The sequence below is a fragment of the Coregonus lavaretus genome (assembly GCF_964263955.1).
Source record: "Coregonus lavaretus genome assembly, chromosome: 14".
Taxonomy (NCBI): Eukaryota; Metazoa; Chordata; class Actinopteri; order Salmoniformes; family Salmonidae; genus Coregonus; species Coregonus lavaretus.
The window spans coordinates 35657741-35678929 of NC_140001.1; the positions used below are offsets into that span (position 1 = coordinate 35657741).

Consider the following 21189-nt stretch of genomic DNA (forward strand, 5'->3'; position numbering starts at 1 on the left):
CCTGTACACAGCCCATCTTTAATTAGCCCACCCAACTACCTCATCCCCATATTGTTATTTATTTTGCTAATTTGCACCCCAGTATCTCTATTTGCACATCATCTTCTGCACATCTATCACTCCAGTGTTAATACTAAATTGTAATTATTTTGCACTATGGCCTATTTATTGCCTTACCTCCATAACTTACTACATTTGCACACACTGTATATAGATTTTCAATTTTTCTATTGTGTTATTGACTGTACGTTTTTGTTTATCCCATATGTAACTCTGTGTTGTTGTTGTTTTCATTGCACTGCTTTGCTTTATCTTGGCCATGTCGCAGTTGTAAATGAGAACTTGTTCTCAACTGGCTTACCTGGTTAAATAAAGGTGAAAAAAAAAAAAAAAAAAAAAACACACAGCAAAAAAATATCCCCTATTGATCTTATTTAGGGGCAATAAAATGATCCTACCTAGACTAGCCTACAACACCACAATGCAATTAATAATTGCATTATTGTTTTCAAGTGAGTACAACATTCTATAGTGAAAATGTAATTTGAATAACAGATCAGTTGTGGGTCTACACTCAACAGTTTATAAGGACTAGAAAGGCACAGTAGCAGGCCAGTCTGGCTGTATTTTTACTTCTGATACTGAATGTGCTGTCTGTTTCAGATCATCATTCTCCCAAGTCGTCCTGTAATAAGGTGGCCACATATGCTCACGGCAGGCCCAGTTTTTAAGGAAAGCTTAACACATGCTCTGCCTCCTCTCCAATCCGAGCAGCTATTCCTCACACACCTAGAACCTAACGCTTCAATATAGCCTATTATCATTTAACTTATAAAATGTATGACTTTTTATATGTGGCATGAACATAACCAGTCACAATGTTTTAATCTGATTAGGCTACTTAAAAAGTATCCTGTAGGCATGTGCACAATAATCCAAAATATAATTCCAGCATCCTCAAAATGGCTTGACATTAACCAGTTTTCCATTCAACCTTTTTATGCGAGAAAAGTAGCCTACATGTCTGATAAATGTCACCACATCATGGGAAAGCATGCAGTTTATTAGGCTACAGATTAAATAAATTACGATGAACTTCACAGGGTGGTGAAAGTGCACAGTGATGAGGTTGATGCTCCTTTCAATAAATATCGAGGGTCTTATTCTGGTGACATGATGATCGATGCTTGGCTGCCATTTGACAAATACAAATAATCTCACTTCTGCCCATAATAATCTCATCATGTAGTAGGCTATGCCTGCACTGTATCTGCAAGATGTTGGCTAGAGCGCACATGCCAATACCAGAGTGGGCACATTCGCTATACCTACTCAACATTTTCTGTGAAAAAATCATCATCAGTATGCCTAGAGTTGAAAATGCCATGGAAACCAATTTTTTTATTTGGTATATGGGAATTTAACCTCAAACTGTATTTTTATGTGCACTACATATTTACAAACAGACTTTTATCTGAAACAAGTCAATTTGATGGAAACACAAGTCTGATGGGAAAATTCTCCAGGGTTTCCCTTAGCTGGTAATTGCTGGCATTTGGCTGATAAAAAAATTAAAAGCTAATAAATTAAATTGAAGCCAAATTGTCCAGGAGAGGTTGTCTATCATAGCTGACACCCCAGATTTGCGCTTCAGCACCATTCTCTCACGCCTTGCGGGCACATGCGCCTGCTGCTGAGGAGAGAGAGAGCGAGAGAGGAGCCTTGGCCTAGGCCACTGTTGATTGTGAAGATGGAGGCCTTTTTCATTGAAGTAAAACAAAAGAGAGGAAAAAGAGTATGCCTTTAGTGAAAAGCCTACAAGGGGAATGTAATATAAGTTTCAATATTGTAGTGGACTAAGATGAGAAGAATGTAGGCTACTGTACAACTCCTTATTTAGGTAGGATGCAATTTTGGAACTTACATTTATTTATAATAATTAGTTTTTATCATTTGTATTATTATTATTGTATATCATTGTTATTATTGTAAGCTTATTTACTGAACAAAAATATAAACGCAACATGCAACAATTTCAACGATTTTACTGAGTTACAGTTAATATAAGGAAGTCAGTCAATTGAAATAAATTCATTAGGCACTAATCTATGGATTTCACATGACTGGGCAGGGGAGCAGCCATGGGTGGGCCTGGGAGGGCATAGGCCCACCCACTGGGGAGCCAGGCCCAGCCAATCAGAATTAGTTTTTCCCCACAAAAGGTCTTTATTACAGACATAAATACTCCTCAAATTCATCAGCTGTCCAGGTGGCTGGTCTCAGATCAAATCAAATCAAATTTTATTGGCCACATGCGCCGAATACAACAGGTGCAGACATTACAGTGAAATGCTTACTGACAGCCCTTAACCAACAGTGCATTTATTTTAAACAAAAAAGTAAAAATAAAACAACAACAAAAAAAGTGTTGAGAAAAAAAGAGCAGAAGTAAAATAAAATAACTGTAGGGAGGCTATATATACAGGGGGGTACCGGTGCAGAGTCAATGTGCGGGGGCACCGGCTAGTTGAGGTAGTTGAAGTAATATGTACATGTGGGCAGAGTTAAAGTGACTATGCATAAATAATTAACAGAGTAGCAGCAGCGTAAAAGGATGGGGTGGGGGGGCAGTGCAAATAGTCTGGGTAGCCATGATTAGCTGTTCAGGAGTCTTATGGCTTGGGGGTAGAAGCTGTTGAGAAGTCTTTTGGACCTAGACTTGGCACTCCGGTACCGCTTGCTGTGCGGTAGCAGAGAGAACAGTCTATGACTAGGGTGGCTGTAGTCTTTGACAATTTTGAGGGCTTTCCTCTGACACCGCCTGGTATAGAGGTCCTGGATGGCAGGAAGCTTGGCCCCAGTGATGTACTGGGCCGTACGCACTACCCTCTGTAGTGCCTTGCGGTCGGAGGCCAAGCAGTTGCCATACCAGGCGGTGATGCAACCAGTCAGGATGCTCTCGATGGTGCAGCTGTAGAATTTTTTGAGGATCTGAGGACCCATGCCAAATCTTTTCAGTCTCCTGAGGGGGAATAGGCTTTGTCGTGCCCTCTTCACGACTGTCTTGGTGTGTTTGGACCATGATAGTTCGTTGGTGATGTGGACACCAAGGAACTTGAAGCTCTCAACCTGTTCCACTACAGCCCCGTCGATGAGAATGGGGGCGTGCTCAGTCCTCTTTTTTTTCCTGTAGTCCACAATCATCTCCTTTGTCTTGGTCACGTTGAGGAAGAGGTTGTTGTCCTGGCACCACACGGCCAGGTCTCTGACCTCCTCCCTATAGGCTGTCTCATCGTTGTCGGTGATCAGGCCTACCACTGTTGTGTCGTCGGCAAACTTAATGATGGTGTTGGAGTCGTGCCTGGCCATGCAGTCATGGGTGAACAGGGAGTACAGGAGGGGACTGAGCACGCACCCCTGAGGGGCCCCCGTGTTGAGATCAGTGTGGCAGATGTGTTGTTACCTACCCTTACCACTTGGGGGCGGCCCGTCAGGAAGTCCAGGATCCAGTTGCAGAGGGAGGTGTTTAGTCACAGGATCCTTAGCTTAGTGATGAGCTTTGAGGGCACTTTGGTGTTGAATGCTGAGCTGTAGTCAATGAATAGCATTCTCACATAGGTGTTCCTCTTGTCCAGGTGGGAAGGGCAGTGTGGAGTGCAATAGAGATTGCATCATCTGTGGATCTGTTGGGGCGGTATGCAAATTGGAGTGGGTCTAGGGTTTCTGGGATAATGCTGTTGATGTGAGCCATGACCAGCCTTTCAAAGCACTTCATGGCTACAGACGTCAGTGCTACGGGTCGGTAGTCATTTAGGCTGGTTATCTTAGAGTCCTTGGGCACGGGGACTATGGTGGTCTGCTTGAAACATGTTGGTATTACAGACTCAGTCAGGGACATGTTGAAAATGTCAGTGAAGACACTTGCCAGTTGGTCAGCGCATGCTCGGAGTACACGTCCTGGTAATCAGTCTGGCCCTTCGGCCTTGTGAATGTTGACCTGCTTAAAAGTCTTACTCACATCGGCTACGGAGAGCGTGATCACATAGTCATCTGGAACAGCTGGTGCTCTCATGCATGCTTCAGTGTTGCTTGCCTCGAAGCGAGCATAGAAGTGGTTTAGCTCGTCTGGAAGTCTTGTGTCACTGGGAAGCTCACGGCTGTGCTTCCCTTTGTAGTCTGTAATAGTTTTCAAGCCCTGCCACATCCGACGAGCGTCAGAGCCAGTGTAGTACAATTCAATCTTAGTCCTGTATTGACTCTTTGCCTGTTTGATGGTTCGTCGGAGGGCATAGCGGGATTTCTTATAAGCGTCCGGGTTAGAGTCCCGCTCCTTGAAAGCGGCAGCTCTACCCTTTAGCTCAGTGCGGATGTTTCCTGTAATCCATGGCTTCTGGTTGGGGTATGTACGTACGGTCACTGTGGGGACGACATCATCGATGCACTTATTGATGAAGCCAGTGACTGATGTGGTGTACTCCTCAATGCTATCTGAAGAATCCCGGAACATGTTCCAGTCTGTGCTAGCAAAACAGTCCTGTAGCTTAGCATCTGTGTCATCTGACCACTTTTTTATTAACCGAGTCACTGGTGCTTCCTGCTTTAGTTTTTGCTTATAAGCAGGAATCAGGAGGATAGAGTTATGGTCAGATTTGCCAAATGGAGGGCGAGGGAGAGCTTTGTATGCGTCTCTGTGTGTGGAGTAAAGGTGGTCTAGAGTTTTTTTTCCTCTGGTTGCACATTTAACATGCTGGTAGAAATTAGGTAGAACTGATTTAAGTTTCCCTGCATTAAAGTCCCCGGCCACTAGGAGCGCTGCATCTGGATGAGCGTTTTCCTGTTGATTTATGGCCTTATACAGCTCATTCAGTGCAATCTTAATGCCAGCATTGGTTTGTGGTGGTAAATAGACAGCTATGAAAAATATAGATGAAAACTCTCTTGGTAAATAGTGTGGTCTACAGCTTATCATGAGATACTCTACCTCAGATGAGCAAAACCTTGAGACTTCCCTTAGTATTTGATTTTGTGCACCAGCTGTTGTTTACAAATATACACAGACCACCACCCCTTGTCTTACCGGAGTCAGCCGTTCTATCCTGCCGATGTAGCGTATAGCCCACTAGCTGTATGTTGTCCATGTCGTCGTTCAGCCACGACTCGGTGAAACATAAGATATTACAGTTTTTAATGTCCCGTTGGTAGGATAACCGTAATCTTAGGTCATCCAATTTGTTCTCCAATGATTGAAGATTGGCTAAAAGGATTGATGGGAGCGGCAGTTTACTCGCTCGCCGTCGGATCCTTACAAGGCACCCCGACCTACGTCCACGATATCTCCGTCTCTTCCTCATGCGAATGACAGGGATTTGGGCCTTGTCTGGTGTCTGTAGGATATCCTTTGCGGCCGCCTCTTTGAAGAAAAAATCTTCATCCAATACGAGGTGAGTAATCGCTGTCCTGATATCCAGGAGCTCTTTTTGGTTATAAGAGACGATGGCAGAAACATTATGTACAAAATAAATTACAAATATCGCGGAAAAACACACATAATAGTACAATTGGTTAGAGGGCTGTAAAACGGCAGCCATCTTCTCCGGCGCTGTTCTTTCATGATCCCGCAGGTGAAGAAGCCTGATGTGGAGGTCCTGGGCTGACGTGGTTACACGTGGTCTGCGGTTCTGAGGCCGGTTGGACGTACTGCCAAATTCTCTAAAACGACATTGGAGATGGCTTATGGTAGAGAAATGAACATTCAATTATCTGGCAATAGCTCTGGTGGGTATTCCTGTAGTCAGCATGCCAATTGCACACTCAATCAAAACTTGAGACATCTTTGGCATTGTGTTTTGTGACAAAACTGCACATTTTAGAGTGGCCTTTTATTGTCCCCAGCACAAGGTGCACCTGTGTAATGATCATGCTGTTTAATCAGCTTCTTGATATGCCACACCTGTAAGGTGGATGGATTATCTTGGCAAAGGAGAAATGCTCACTAACAGGTTTTGTGCACAACATTTGAGAGAAATAAGCTTTTTGTGCATATGGAACGTTTCTGGTATCTTTTATTTCAGCACATGAAACATGGGACCATGTCACGAACGTTGAGAGACGGGTCGGACCAAGGTGCATCGTGAAAAGCGTACATGTTTGTTCACCCAATAAACACCAAAACAAGAAACAACGTAACGTGAAGTCCAAAGGGCTATACACACACCAGCCTAACAGGAACACAAACAAGATCCCACAACCCAGGCAGGAAAACTGGCTGCCTAAGTATGACCCCCAATCAGAGACAACGAGCGACAGCTGCCTCTGATTGGGAACCACACCCGGCCAAACATAGAACTACAAAACTTAGATTTTCACACCCTGACCAAACTACCCAGATAATAACAGTCTCTCCAGGTCTGGGCGTGACAGTACCCCCCCCCCCCCCCCCCCCCCCCCCAAAGGTGCGTACTCCGGCCGCACCAACCTGACTCATTAGGGGAGGGTCCGGGTGGGCTTTCAGCTTCGGAGGCGGATCCGGCTCCGGGCGTGACGACCTCTTCCTCTCTGCCTCCCCGTTGCATCCCTGGTCTGGTCTGGACCTCGGCGCGATGCTTCCCCTCTCCTTCCTCCCACGATGCACCAAGCCCTGTCTGGACCCTGGTGTGGGAGACCCGAACCTGGAGAGAGGCTGACGTCTGGGCCTGGATCGGTAATCCTCCCGCGATGCACCAAGCCCTGTCTGGACCCTGGTGTGGGAGACCCGAACCTGGAGAGGGGCTGACGTCTGGGCCTGGATCGGCAATCCCCCCACAATGCACCAAGCCCTGTCTGGACCCTGGTGTGGGAGACCCGAACCTGGAGAGGGGCTGACGTCTGGGCCTGGATCGGCAATCCTCCCGCGATGCACCAAGCCCTGTCTGGACCCTGGTGTGGGAGGCCCCGACCCTGGAGAGGGGCTGACTTCTGGGTCTGGAGTGGAGCCGCTGACCGGAGCTGAACTGGACCTCGGTGGAGCGGACTGCTCTGGCTCCGGAGTGGAGCCGCTGACCGGAGCTGAACTGGACCCCGGTGGAGCGGACTACTCTGGCTCCGGAGTGGAGCCGCTGACCGGAGCTGGACTGGGCACCGGTGGAAAATTCCAGCCCTGTAGTAGGACTGGTTGCCGGCCCCAGACTGGGCACCGACACGTTTAGGAGCTCCTGCTCCAAAACGGAGATGTACGTCGTGCCCAACGAAAAATGTACGAATTAGCATCCTTCTATACATCTATATCTGTATAGCAGATGCTGTAGCCATCTGACATAAAGAAATGCATGTCGGTGTCATAGCATGCCGCGGGCATATCTCTCTCTATCTCTCTGGGGCTAGGCCTAAGCTTCTCTTCCTTTATATAGGCTATATATTTTTTTTAATATGAATATCTTACAGTGGACACATCAGCATATAGGCCTATGCACTGCACTGATGCTTAGTGCTCAAATCTCTGAGTGAGGTGGACAATTACTGTTTCAGGAAAGTGGCCTAAAAACCAATAAAAAAAGGTGCCTATGAATTTTTGCATATGCTACACATGGAAACACAATGAATAGTGTTTTTGTCATTTGTTATAGGTTGTTTTTTAGGACACGTAGCCTAATTGTGGCTCATTTGACCAATATCCCTCTTTTATTGATGGATGGCGCTGGCTGCGCCAAGTCGGATCTGAATGCATATGGATGTCTGGTAAATTTCTCCAATGTCTGGTCAATTAAAATTAGCTGGTCACGTTGTCCGGGTGTCAGATTTTCCTAAAGGAAACCCTGAAATGTGCATATTGTTTTTATGCTGATTTTAGAATATTTGCATGAAATATTCTGGACAACACCCTGTCTGTCACGAATTCTGCCGAGACTGCTCCTCCTCCTTGTTCGGGCAGGCTTCGGCGTTCGTCGTCCCCGGAGTACTAGCTGCTACCGCTTGATGTTCTCTATGTTTGTTTGGTTTTGTCTTGTTGGTGCACCTGTTTTGTATTATGTATTGATTATGTCACCTATAAGTTTCCTTTGGTTTTGTTTGCAGTTGTGTGTTGTTGTCCACCTGTCCGCTGGTGAATGTTATTTGTTTTCTAGTTGTTAGTGTTTTACGCACTGTTTGCGTAATCGCTCGCCTCCTGTGTTTTGAGGCCCGTTATTTTGTATTTGTCTTTGTGACAATTAAAGTAGTTTTCGACTAAGCTTCTGTGTTCTGCGCCTGACTCCAACACCGCATCCACATCAGCTTCTGACACTGTCGTTCTCTGTAAACATCAAAGTGGTGACCCGCTCCTGCAGGTTCATGCTCTACAACATCTGTAGAGTGCGACCCTACCTCACACAGGAAGCGGCGCAGGTCCTAATCCAGGCACTTGTCCTCTCCTGTCTGGACTACTGAAACTCACTGTTGGCTGGGCTACTCGCTTGTGCCATCAAACCCCTGCAGCTTATCCAGAACGCTGCAGCCCGCCTGGTTTTCAACCTTCCCAAGTTCTCTCATGTCACCCCGCTCCTCTGCACACTCCGCTGGCTTACAGTCTAAGCTCGCATCCACTACAAGACCATGGTGCTGACCTACAGAACAGCAAGAGGAACTGCCCCTCCTTACCTTCAGGCTATACTCAAACCCTACACCCCAACCCGAGCACTAAGTCCCCAACTTTATTGTGCAATCCTGGTCACTTTTACAATTATTTGTGTACATAAGTATTTTTTTAACTGACAAATCAAATCAATCAATCAATCCAAACTGTGCAGAGGCAATTTGATGAATGGAAAGAGACATCTGTTACAAAACACCAAAAAGTTTAATGACATTCAGAGATTGTCAAGCCAAGCCTTCGATACTGGGTAAGTTTACAAGGTAGGGAGGTATGTATTTTCTGTTTGTCGAGGTTGACATAGTCTATTTATTGTGGTGTTGAAAATGCAAACCATGTTGGTATGTTTTGTTTATTGGTGTGTTGGTACATATATGTTGCATATATTTTATATAATTATAAATATGACATCAAAATGTTGAAAATCTGATTTCCCCCTAGCTGTTCATTGTCTGCAACCGGCTCTGATCGTGAAGTAATGAAACAGGCAGGGAGAGTGAGCTCCTCTGTAGTGGTCGGCGAACCCTCAACCTTCTGGCTCATAGCCCTGCGTGGCATCGACTGGGCCACAAAACAAAGTAGATATCCACGTTTATAAACCCAGGGTCGCTACAGTTAATGTTATTTGTGGTCATAAACATCATTTTGAGTTATTTCTATGAGGAGGGGGGGTGTTACATTTATTTTACAGTACAAGGGGAAGGTCATGTTAAAATATTTTTGACGTTGGGGAGGGGGGTGCAGTTTATTTAATGACACCTTGAGTTGGATCTCTCCTGGTCAGGCGTTCAGTAATATACTATTAGAAAAAAGGGTTCCAAAGAGGTTCTTCGGCTGTCCCCATAGGAGAACTGTTTTTGGTTCCAGGCGGAAACCTTTTTAGTTCGATGTAGAGCCCTCTGTGGAAAGGGTTCTACATGGAACCCAAAAGAGTTCTACCTGGAACCGAAAGGGTTGTACCTGGAACTAAAAAGGGTTCTTCAAAGGGTTGTCCTATGAGAACAGCCTAATAACCCTTTTAGGTTCTAGATAGCAAAATCTAAGAGTGTAGCCAAGATAATCTCGTCTCCTTTCCTCATCGGCCTGATATTATAGTTTTAAATCATCATCGGTTCAATTGGCCCATCCTGTCACACTGTGAAACGACAGACAGACTGAAGTGAGTCAGTGTGATGCATTAAACAGATGATAATGCGTTTTAAACAGAGCATGTGCGCCATCATAACCAGAGTGTTTGTGTCTGTGACAGGCATTTTGTGACAATTGCTGATGTAAAAAGGGCTTTATAAAATATATTTGATTGATTGACTGTGTCTGTGGCAGGTTCTGCATCATAACCAGAGGGTTTGTGTCTGTGGCTGTGTCTGTGGCAGGTTATGTGGAGACCACAGTGTTTGTAGCTGTGTCAGGTTCTGCATCATAACCAGTGTCTGTGTTTTTTTCAGGTTCTGTGGAGGTTTGTTTCTGGACATCAAGAGAAAGCTGCCCTGGTTTCCTAGTGACTTATACGAAGGCTTCCACATCCAGTCCATCTCTGCAGTCCTCTTCATCTACCTGGGCTGCATAACCAATGCCATCACCTTCGGAGGCCTGCTGGGGGATGCCACAGACAACTATCAGGTAGAGCTGATGTAGCCTGAAATCCAGAACTGTTTTGTGTTAACATTCCACCCCTTGTAATCTGTGTCATATGCCAATATGTTTGGCATATCAAGGAGTACAATGAGTGAAATGTTAGCCCAAACAGACTGGTACCCAAGTTAGGGCTGATGACCCTTGAATAAATTTATATTTAGTTAATTTACTGATTCAAATACATTTTTTCTGAGTCTGTGATTTGCTAAATAATGTTTTTAGTATGGAACATGAGCCCCAAAAATTGTATGGTAGCTAACTCACTCTAGCAGGTGATGTACAGTGGGGGAAAACAGTATTTAGTCAGCCACCAATTGTGCAAGTTCTCCTACTTAAAAAGATGAGAGAGGCCTGTAATTTTCATCATAGGTACACGTCAACTATGACAGACAAATTGAGAAAAATAAATCCAGAAAATCACATTGTAGGATTTTTAATGAATTTATTTGCAAATTATGGTGGAAAATAAGTATTTGGTCACCTACAAACAAGCAAGATTTCTGGCTCTCACAGACCTGTAACTTCTTCTTTAAGAGGCTCCTCTGTCCTCCACTCGTTACCTGTATTAATGGCACCTGTTTGAACTTGTTATCAGTATAAAAGACACCTGTCCACAACCTCAAACAGTCACACTCCAAACTCCACTATGGCCAAGACCAAAGAGCTGTCAAAGGACACCAGAAACAAAATTGTAGACCTGCACCAGGCTGGGAAGACTGAATCTGCAATAGGTAAGCAGCTTGGTTTGAAAAAATCAACTGTGGGAGCAATTATTAGGAAATGGAAGACATACAAGACCACTGATAATCTCCCTCGATCTGGGGCTCCACGCAAGATCTCACCCCGTGGGGTCAAAATGATCACAAGAACGGTGAGCAAAAATCCCAGAACCACACGGGGGGACCTAGTGAATGACCTGCAGAGAGCTGGGACCAAAGTAACAAAGCCTACCATCAGTAACACACTACGCCGCCAGGGACTCAAATCCTGCAGTGCCAGACGTGTCCCCCTGCTTAAGCCAGTACATGTCCAGGCCCGTCTGAAGTTTGCTAGAGTGCATTTGGATGATCCAGAAGAGGATTGGGAGAATGCCATATGGTCAGATGAAACCAAAATATAACTTTTTGGTAAAAACTCAACTCGTCGTGTTTGGAGGACAAAGAATGCTGAGTTGCATCCAAAGAACACCATACCTACTGTGAAGCATGGGGTTGGAAACATCATGCTTTGGGGCTGTTTTTCTGCAAAGGGACCAGGACGACTGATCCGTGTAAAGAAAATAATGAATGGGGCCATGTATCGTGAGATTTTGAGTGAAAACCTCCTTCCATCAGCAAGGGCATTGAAGATGAAACGTGGCTGGGTCTTTCAGCATGACAATGATCCCAAACACACCGCCCGGGCAATGAAGGAGTGGCTTCGTAAGAAGCATTTCAAGGTCCTGGAGTGGCCTAGCCAGTCTCCAGATCTCAACCCCATAGAAAATCGTTGGAGGGAGTTGAAAGTCCGTGTTGCCCAGCGACAGCCCCAAAACATCACTGCTCTAGAGGAGATCTGCATGGAGGAATGGGCCAAAATACCAGCAACAGTGTTTGAAAACCTTGTGAAGACTTACAGAAAACGTTTGACCTGTGTCATTGCCAACAAAGGGTATATAACAAAGTATTGAGAAACTTTTGTTATTGACCAAATACTTATTTTCCACCATCATTTGCAAATAAATTTATTACAAATCCTACAATGTGATTTTCTGGATTTTTTTTCTCATTTTGTCTGTCATAGTTGACGTGTACCTATGATGAAAATTACAGGCGTCTCTCATCTTTTTAAGTGGGAGAACTTGCACAATTGGTGGCTGACTAAATACTTTTTTTCCCCACTGTATGTGTGTGACGGATGGGGCCAGTGACTGCACTAAATCCATTTGTTGAGCTCAACACATACTGAAACCATTTAGGATAAGTGCTCTGGCTGGCTGCTACTGATGATTCACACAGACTGTCTGTCAGATTGAAATACAGCAGGCTCTTACTGCCTCTCTCTAACACATGCACCACCACTTCTCTCTGTCTGTCTCTCTTCACCGCTCTCTCTCTTCTCTCTCTCTCCCTACTCTCTTCCCTACCCGGTTTCTCGCCCTGCCCTCCCTTCTCTCTCCTCTATATCAGGGTGTGATGGAGAGTTTCCTGGGCACAGCGTTGTCAGGAACAGTGTTCTGTATGTTTAGTGGTCAGCCCCTCATCATCCTCAGCTCCACTGGACCCATCCTCATCTTCGAGAAACTGCTCTTCGAATTCAGCAAGTGAGAGCTCAACCCCACTTCAAAGTCAGACTGTAGCCCAGGGGTGTCAAACTCATTTTGCCCAGGGGGCCGCATTCGTTCTTCAACGAGGTCCAGAGAGCCGCATTGAAAAATGGATATATTTCCTTGCCGTCAAAATATACATTGTTTTTTGAATTTTCGATGCTCCCTGACTGTTTATTGATTATTAGCGAGCTGGACAGTCATGAAACTGTGTGAATATAGGTCCATTATCATTTCTACACAGTTTCAATTTGTTTTAGTCATTTTAAAATATATTGAGTTCGTCCCCCTCTCAATTTTTTGGGGACACCTCTGCTGTAGCCTATACAGTATGTAATATCTTAATACAAATGGTTCCTCCCTTTGATTTGAAAGACAATTCAAACACCCACATCAGACATTATATACTATTTAAGGCACAATGGTGAGATTTGATATGTCATATTGGAGAGTGTGTCCATTCCAGCTTTATAAAAGGACTGTTTTACCTTCCACTTTCTGCCCTATATCAATGTTCTTATTTCTAAGGAACAATGGTATAGACTACATGGAACTGCGTCTGTGGATAGGAATCCACTCCTGTATCCAGTGCTTCCTCCTGGTCGCCACCGACGCCAGCTACATCATCAAGTACATGACCCGCTTCACAGAGGAGGGCTTCTCCAGCCTGATCTCCTTCATCTTCATCTCTGACGCCATCAAGAAGATGGTGAGTCACACGCAGGCATGCGGACGCACACAGACGCAGGCACGCTCACACTTAGGCACACACGCACACAGGCACACACACACTTAACTGTTGATGTAATGTTGCTACAGATGGGCTCCTTCAAGTACTATCCCATCAACACCGAATTCAAGCCCGACTACGTCACCGCCTACAAGTGCGAGTGCCTGGCCCCAGACCCCAGTGAGTCCATCTTTGGCTATATAGTATATCATTATAGTACAGTAACAACACAGTTAGCCAGAGTTCCCAGCAGGGGGCATAGAGTTTGTTATAGGGTTGGAGAGGGTAGTAATGGGGCATCAGGGCCTAGTAGCCTGGATGCCAATCTGTTTCTGCTCTCATGTCAACTCCTTATGGAATTGTCATGCCAAACATGGCAAAAGTTTGACTTGCAATGACAGAAATGGAGTTGGCAAGAGCACAAACAGATGGGAGTATAAACAGGACCTGGCTACTGCTAAGGGGTTTGGGGACATAAAGATGATAGTATGGCTTGGTAATATAATGATGTATTATACCTTTGTGCCTCTCTGGAGATGTTCATTGCATTGGGAAATCGTTATGAGAATTGACTTAAGATATTTGACTAATGTAACTGATTTGTCTTATATTTGTTTTTGCTGCACTCACAAATGGCTGCTGTCTGATGCAAGTGAGTAACACTTTGTATGCATGAGCTTCAACTAGTTACTTTCTCTGTTCAAGGTCTCAAAGTCTACCTGATGAATTCTTATTCCATTTTGCATTTCTCTTGTCCTCTGACTCTGCCCTCTCATTGTTTTCACTCTCTGCATCTCAATTTCTCCTTCATTACCCCCCTCTCTCCGTCTTTCTCCCTTCTTTTCACTTATTAAACAGTGGCTTCAATGATCTTCAATGGTTTAGTGCCAGTGCCAACTGATAACACCTCTAGTCTCTTTGGAGTAAGTGTTTTTAAAAATTATATTTTCACTTTGTCATGTCTATTTATAGAGATGTTAGAACAGGCGTAATGCCCCTAAATGTTATTTGTCATTTGTTATGTTTCCCAGCAAGAAACCAAAAATTGGGGCTCAAACAGAAGGGGGAACTAACAAAAAGTCACTAACAACAACCAAAACTAAACAGGTGGGGGTTCTAGGAGGGGTTCTGAAAGACACTCATGGGGGTGTCTACTGAAAGTTGACTAGCAACAACAGCTAGGACCTAAGACACCCACCACGAGGCCCACTAAATTTGCCAAAGAAAGGCAAACAAAATTTAAACCCACACCAAACTTAAAGACAGGAAGCAAACCAAAAAGTGGACCAAAACGAAAAACAAGGAAGATCAGATAAAGGATTTTTTTTTTTTTAAATCAAATAGGGAGAGCCAACTAAAGGTATTAACCCTCCACATCTCTCAAGCCAACTGGAGCACTTGGCCAGCACAGGTGAAATGCCTTCTGACTAATGAGATGAAAAGCCAGCACAAGTGTAACACATACTGACTAATGAGGTGACACCAATCGGTGTGTCGACCATGCTAACGTGCTAACGTCTAACATCAAAATATAAATGGAAAAACCCAAGCCTGTAACACCTTCCCACTTAAGACAACAAATATACAAGTTTGCTCACAACCAACAGAAAACAACTTCCATTTCTCAAGATGATCAACTTAAATGCATTGCTACTTAAATGCTTCGCCTTCTTCAATATAAACATGGTGTCTACTGGCTGTCAATAATTAAATGTGTTGACAGCCAGTAGACATTGTGTATTTGACTGTACGTTTTGTTTATCCCATATGTAACTCTGTGTTATTGTTGTTTTTAGCACATTGCTTTGCTTTATCTTGGCCAGGTCGCAGTTGTAAATGAGAACTTGTTCTCAACTGGCTTACCTGGTTAAATAAAGGTTAAATAAAATAAATAAAAAACACCATGTTTATATTGAAGAAGGCAACACATTTAAGTATAGACAGTGCATTCGGAAAGTATTCAGACCCCTTCCTGTTTCCCACATTTTGTTACATTACAGCCTTATTCAAAATTGATTAAATAAACAATTTTCCTCATCAATCTACACAATACCCCATAATGACGAAGCGAAAAAAAAACTGAAATACCTTATTTACATAAGTATTCAGACCCTTTGCTATGAGATTAGAAATTGAGCTCAGGTTCATCCTTTTTCCATTGTTCATCCTTGAGATGTTTCTACAACTTGATTGGAGTCTACCTGTGGTAAATCCAATTGATTGGACATGATTTGGAAAGGCACACACCTGTCTATACAAGGTCCCACAGTTGACAGTGCATGTCAGAGCAAAGACCAAGCCTTGAGGTCGAAGGAATTGTCCGTAGAGCTCCGAGACAGGATTGTGTCGAGGAACAGATCTGGGTAAGGGTACCAAAAAATGTCTGCAGCATTGAAGATCCCCAAGAACACAGTGACCTCCATCATTCTTAAATGGAAGAAGTTTGGACTCTTCCTAGAGCTGGCCACCCGGCCAAATTGAACAATTGGGGGAGAAGGGCCTTGGTCAGGGAGGTGACCAAAAACCCAATAGTCACTCTAAAAGAGCACCAGAGTTCCTCTGTGGAGATGGGAGAACCTTCCGGAAGGACAACCATCAGGACTCCACCAATCAGGCTTTTATGGTAGAGTGGCCAGACGGAAGCCACTCCTCAGTAAAAGGCACATGACAGCCCGCTTGGAGTTTGCCAAACGGCAGCTAAAGGACTCTAAGACCATGAGAAACAAGATTCTCTGGTCTGATGAAACCAACATTGAACTCTTTGGCCTGAATGCCAAGCGTCACGTCTGGAGGAAACCTGGCACCATCCCTACGGTGAAGCATTGTGGTGGCAGCATCATGCTGTGGGGATGTTTTTCAGTGGCAGGGACTGGGAGACTAGTCAGGATCGAAGGAAAGATTAACAGAGTAAAGTACAGAGAGATCCTTGATGGAAACCTGCTCCAGAGCGCTCAGGACCTCAGACTGGGGCAAAGGTTCACCTTCCAACATGACAACGACCCTAAGGTCACAGCCAAGACAACGCAGGAGTGGCTTCGGGACAAGTCTCTGAATGTCCTTGAGTGGCCCAGCCAGAGCCCGGACTTGAACCCGATCTAACATCTCTGGAGAGACCTGAAAATAGCTGTGCAGCGACGCTCCCCATCCAACCTGACAGAGCTTGAGAGGATCTGCAGAGAAGAATGGGAGAAACTCCCCAAATACAGGTGTGCCACGCTTGTAGCGTCATACCCAAGAAGACTCGAGGCTGAAATCGCTGCCAAAGGTGCTTCAACAAAGTACTGAGTAAAGGGTCTGAATATTTATGTAAATGTTATATTTCCGTTTTTTTATCTGTAATACATTTTCAAATAAATGTAAAAACCTGTTTTTGCTATGTCATTAATTGGTATTGTGTGTAGATAGATGAGAAGAAAAATAAAAAATCAATTTTAGAATAAGGCTGTAACCTAACACAACGTGGAAAAAGTCTTGGTCTGAAAACTTTCCGAATGCACTGTATATATATATATATATAAATACAGTGAGGGAAAAAAGTATTTGATCCCCTGCTGATTTTGTACGTTTGCCCACTGACAAAGAAATGATCAGTCTATAATTTTAATGGTAGGTTTATTTGAACAGTGAGAGACAGAATAACAACAAAGAAATCCAGAAAAACGCATGTCAAAAATGTTATAAATTGATTTGCATTTTAATGAGGGAAATAAGTATTTGACCCCCTCTCAATCAGAAAGATTTCTGGCTCCCAGGTGTCTTTTATACAGGTAACGAGCTGAGATTAAGAGCACACTCTTAAAGGGAGTGCTCCTAATCTCAGCTTGTTACCTGTATAAAAGACACCTGTCCACAGAAGCAATCAATCAATCAATCAATCAGATTCCAAACTCTCCACCATGGCCAAGACCAAAGAGCTCTCCAAGGATGTCAGGGACAAGATTGTAGACCTACACAAGGCTGGAATGGGCTACAAGACCATCGCCAAGCAGCTTGGTGAGAAGGTGACAACAGTTGGTGCGATTATTCGCAAATGGAAGAAACACAAAATAACTGTCAATCTCCCTCGGCCTGGGGCTCCATGCAAGATCTCACCTCGTGGAGTTGCAATGATCATGAGAATGGTGAGGAATCAGCCCAGAACTACACGGGAGGATCTTGTCAATGATCTCAAGGCAGCTGGGACCATAGTCACCAAGAAAACAATTGGTAACACACTACGCCGTGAAGGACTGAAATCCTGCAGCGCCCGCAAGGTCCCCTTGCTCAAGAAAGCTATATACATGCCCGTCTGAAGTTTGCCAATGAACATCTGAATGATTCAGAGGAGAACTGGGTGAAAGTGTTGTGGTCAGATGAGACCAAAATGGAGCTCTTTGGTATCAACTCAACTCGCAGTGTTTGGAGGAGGAGGAATGCTGCCTATGACCCCAAGAACACCATCCCCACCGTCAAACATGGAGGTGGAAACATTATGCTTTCAGGGTGTTTTTCTGCTAAGGGGACAGGACAACTTCACCGCATCAAAGGGATGATGGACGGGGCCATGTACCGTCAAATCTTGGGTGAGAACCTCCTTCCCTCTGCCAGGGCATTGAAAATGGGTCGTGGATGGGTATTCCAGCATGACAATGACCCAAAACACACGGCCAAGGCAACAAAGGAGTGTCTCAAGAAGAAGCACATTAAGGTCCTGGAGTGGCATAGCCAGTCTCCAGACCTTAATCCCATAGAAAGTCTGTGGAGGGAGCTGAAGGTTCGAGTTGCCAAACGTCAGCCTCGAAACCTTAATGACTTGGAGAAGATCTGCAAAGAGGAGTGGAACAAAATCCCTCCTGAGATGTGTGCAAACCTGGTGGCCAACTACAAGAAACGTCTGACCTCTGTGATTGCCAACAAGGGTTTTGCCACCAAGTTCTAAATCATGTTTTGCAGAGGGGTCAAATACTTATTTCCCTCATTGAAATGCAAATCAATTTATAACATGTTTGACATGCATTTTCTGGATTTTTGTTGTTGTTATTCTGTCACTGTTCAAATAAACCTACCATTACAATTATAGACTGATCATGTCTTTGTCAGTGGGCAAACGTACAAAATCAGCAGGGGATCAAATACTTTTTTCCCTCACTGTATATTTATCAACTTTTGCATTTTTTTTATACTGAATCTTATCAGATCTTCAACCAAAACCAAAACATAATATTAGATAAAGGGAACCTGTGTGAACAAATAACACAACAATTACATCCTTACTTCATTTATTTCATAAACAACGTTATGCTACACCCAATTTCCCTCTGTGAAAAAGTAATTTCTCCCTTACTCTCAATAACTGGTTTTGCCACCTTTAGCTGCAATGACTCCAACCAAACGCTTCCTGTGGTTGTTGATCAGTCTCTCACGTCGCTGGCCACTCTTCCATGCAGAACTGCTTTAACTGTGGGTTTGTGAGTTTTCAAGCATGAAATGCTCGTTTCAAGTCCTGCCACAACATCTCCATTGGGATTAGGTCTGGACTTTGACTAGGCCATTCCAAAACTTCAAATGTGTTGCTTTTTAGCCATTTTAATGTAGACTTGATTGTGTGTTTTGGATCATTGTCTTGCTGCATGACCTAGCTGCGCTTCAGCTTCAGATCACAGACGGATGGCCTGACATTCTCCTGTAGAATTATCTGATACAGAGCAGAATTCATGGTTCCTTCTATTAAGGTAAGTCATCCAGGTCCTGAGACAGCAAAGCATCCCTAAGCCATCACACTACCACCACCATGCTTTACTGTTGGTATAAGGTTCTTACTGTGGAATGCAGTGTTTGGTTTTCGCCAGGCATAATGGGACTCATATCGTCCAATATATATATACTTTTCTTTAAACAATCTTTTTGTTATTTTTTTTTAATTTTCTTTCCATAGCAGCCTAAAACTCTGAAGTTTTGAGAAACAGAGGTAAAATCAATTACGTTTCTATAACTCTTATCCCCTTGAAATGAGCCAAACCAAAACAAAACTAATCTCCAGTACAGCAAAACTTGCAGTCAAAACAAAATGTGTGCTAGGGCTAGACTCTGGCTAAACACAAAACACAAAACGTATGACTGCCCACCCTTGAAAGACAACCAGCAACAAAGTTGTCCTTACCACGGACATATCTGATTTGAAGGGGAAACTCCTGCAATATGAGACTCCAACGAAGGAGTCAGCGATTCGTGGAGCTTGTCTTTTGCAGGAAAACGAGAGGGTTATTATCGGTATAGACCACCAGAGGGGTAGAGACCGATACATAAACCTTGAAGTGCTGAAGAACCAGTACCAAAGTGAGCGTCTCCTTCTCGATAGTCGAGTAGTGTTTGATATGAGGCCGATTTCTTTGAAAAGTACCCCACAAGGTGCTCAACATGTTTATCTTTTTTTTTTGTAGCACAGCCCCTGCTCCTACATCGCTGGCATCGGTGTACAAAGCAAATGGACGATGGAAATCTGTAGCAGCTAGCACCATTGCAGACACCAAAAGGGTCTTTGTCTTCAAAAGCCTCCTGACAGTTGGGGCTCCGACGGAAAATGACTTTCAGACTGGTCAAAATCTTTAAGTGGCGCAACAACCTGGGCAAAGTTCTTGCAAAATGGAGTGACAAAAGCAGACAACTCTTTGGCGTGATCAGTTAGAGGGACCTGCCAATATCCCTTCCACAGATAACATTTGCTAATGTACTTAGCAGCGCCAACACGGCCTGGGCAAAGGGTCGACCCTGGACAAAGGGTACGAGTCTGGCTTGGTAACGGCATTGCGTTTGCGAAAATCGGAAACAAAACCGCAGAAACCCATCCACCTTAGGTACTAATATATAGGGCGACCTCCACAGACTGTTGCCATGTTGTGCAATGACGTGCTCAAGCATGAACTCCACCCCACTGCAGAGTTTTTCTGTCTTTTCAGGGTTCACTCGATAGGCATGTTATTTGATTGGGGCAGAGTCTCCAACGTCAATGTCACGCTCTAGTATATTTGTCTGAGTTGGCACATCTGAGAATAAACCCTGATATTCTAAAAGCAGTGCAACAATCTCACCGGAGGTAGGTGTGCCAAAGATACAAGGTTTTCCAGGATCTCTGAGTTACTCAGCCGTCCCACAGGCACAGGGTGTATTGGGCTTTCCTCGTGCTCTTGAGGAAGACTATAGTCAACGGTAACAGCAGTGGACACAGGCAGAAGATCACTACCGGTTTCCCCCGACTTCTCCGCCTGATCATAGTGGGTGAAATATGGTTTCAACATGTTGACATGACACAGACGTCTTTTTTCTCTGCGCTCTTGTGTTGCGATGAGGTAATCCAGATTAGCAATTTTTATGGGCCTGGAGTAAGGGCCGTAAAAGCAAGCTTGCAACAATGAGCCCAGAATGGGCAGCAAAACCTGGACTTGGTCCCACACATCCAAAGGGCGGCTTCGGGACTTTCGATCCTACCAAATCTTATTTTTCGTTTGCACCTTCTCCAGATTCCCACTGGCAAACTCACAGGCACGGTGAAATTTGTGTCAAAAAGTGCTATAGTGCTCAGAAAGATTTGTTTTTGGGGTGTTGTCCTGCAACAACCTCTCTCTCAGCAAGCTCAATGGACCTGTGTCCAAACACGAGCTTATTTTGAATGAAACCAAGCGATTCCTGAACAACCTCCCGCACTGCAAACAGCACAAAAGGGACCCTTTCATCACAGTTTTTCTCGAACACAAAGCAGTAAGCTCTCAACATAAACTTCAAAGTCGAATAAAATCTCTCAAGATCACCTTGAGACTCTGTGTGGTAGGCACTAGAGGGGCAATGGGTAACACCCAACTGCTGTAACACTTGCTGGAAGACCTTTGAATTAGGTTGGGGTCCAGAATTTCCCCAGCCGGAACCCAGCTCCTCTCCTCAGGG

At 44.3% G+C, this 21189-nt stretch overlaps 1 protein-coding gene across 1 annotated transcript in view; it reads left to right on the top strand.

The window, feature by feature from the left end:
* Positions 1 to 21189, top strand: part of slc4a5a (solute carrier family 4 member 5a) — a gene marked incomplete at both ends in the record, with an annotated part of 82362 nt that overhangs the window by 39613 nt on the left and 21560 nt on the right. The window contains 5 exons of the mRNA XM_084177191.1: positions 10048 to 10222; positions 12406 to 12539; positions 13071 to 13251; positions 13362 to 13452; positions 14158 to 14195. Coding sequence (XP_084033317.1) covers positions 10048 to 10222; positions 12406 to 12539; positions 13071 to 13251; positions 13362 to 13452; positions 14158 to 14195 — 619 coding nt within the window. The remainder of the gene's footprint in view (positions 1 to 10047; positions 10223 to 12405; positions 12540 to 13070; positions 13252 to 13361; positions 13453 to 14157; positions 14196 to 21189) is intronic.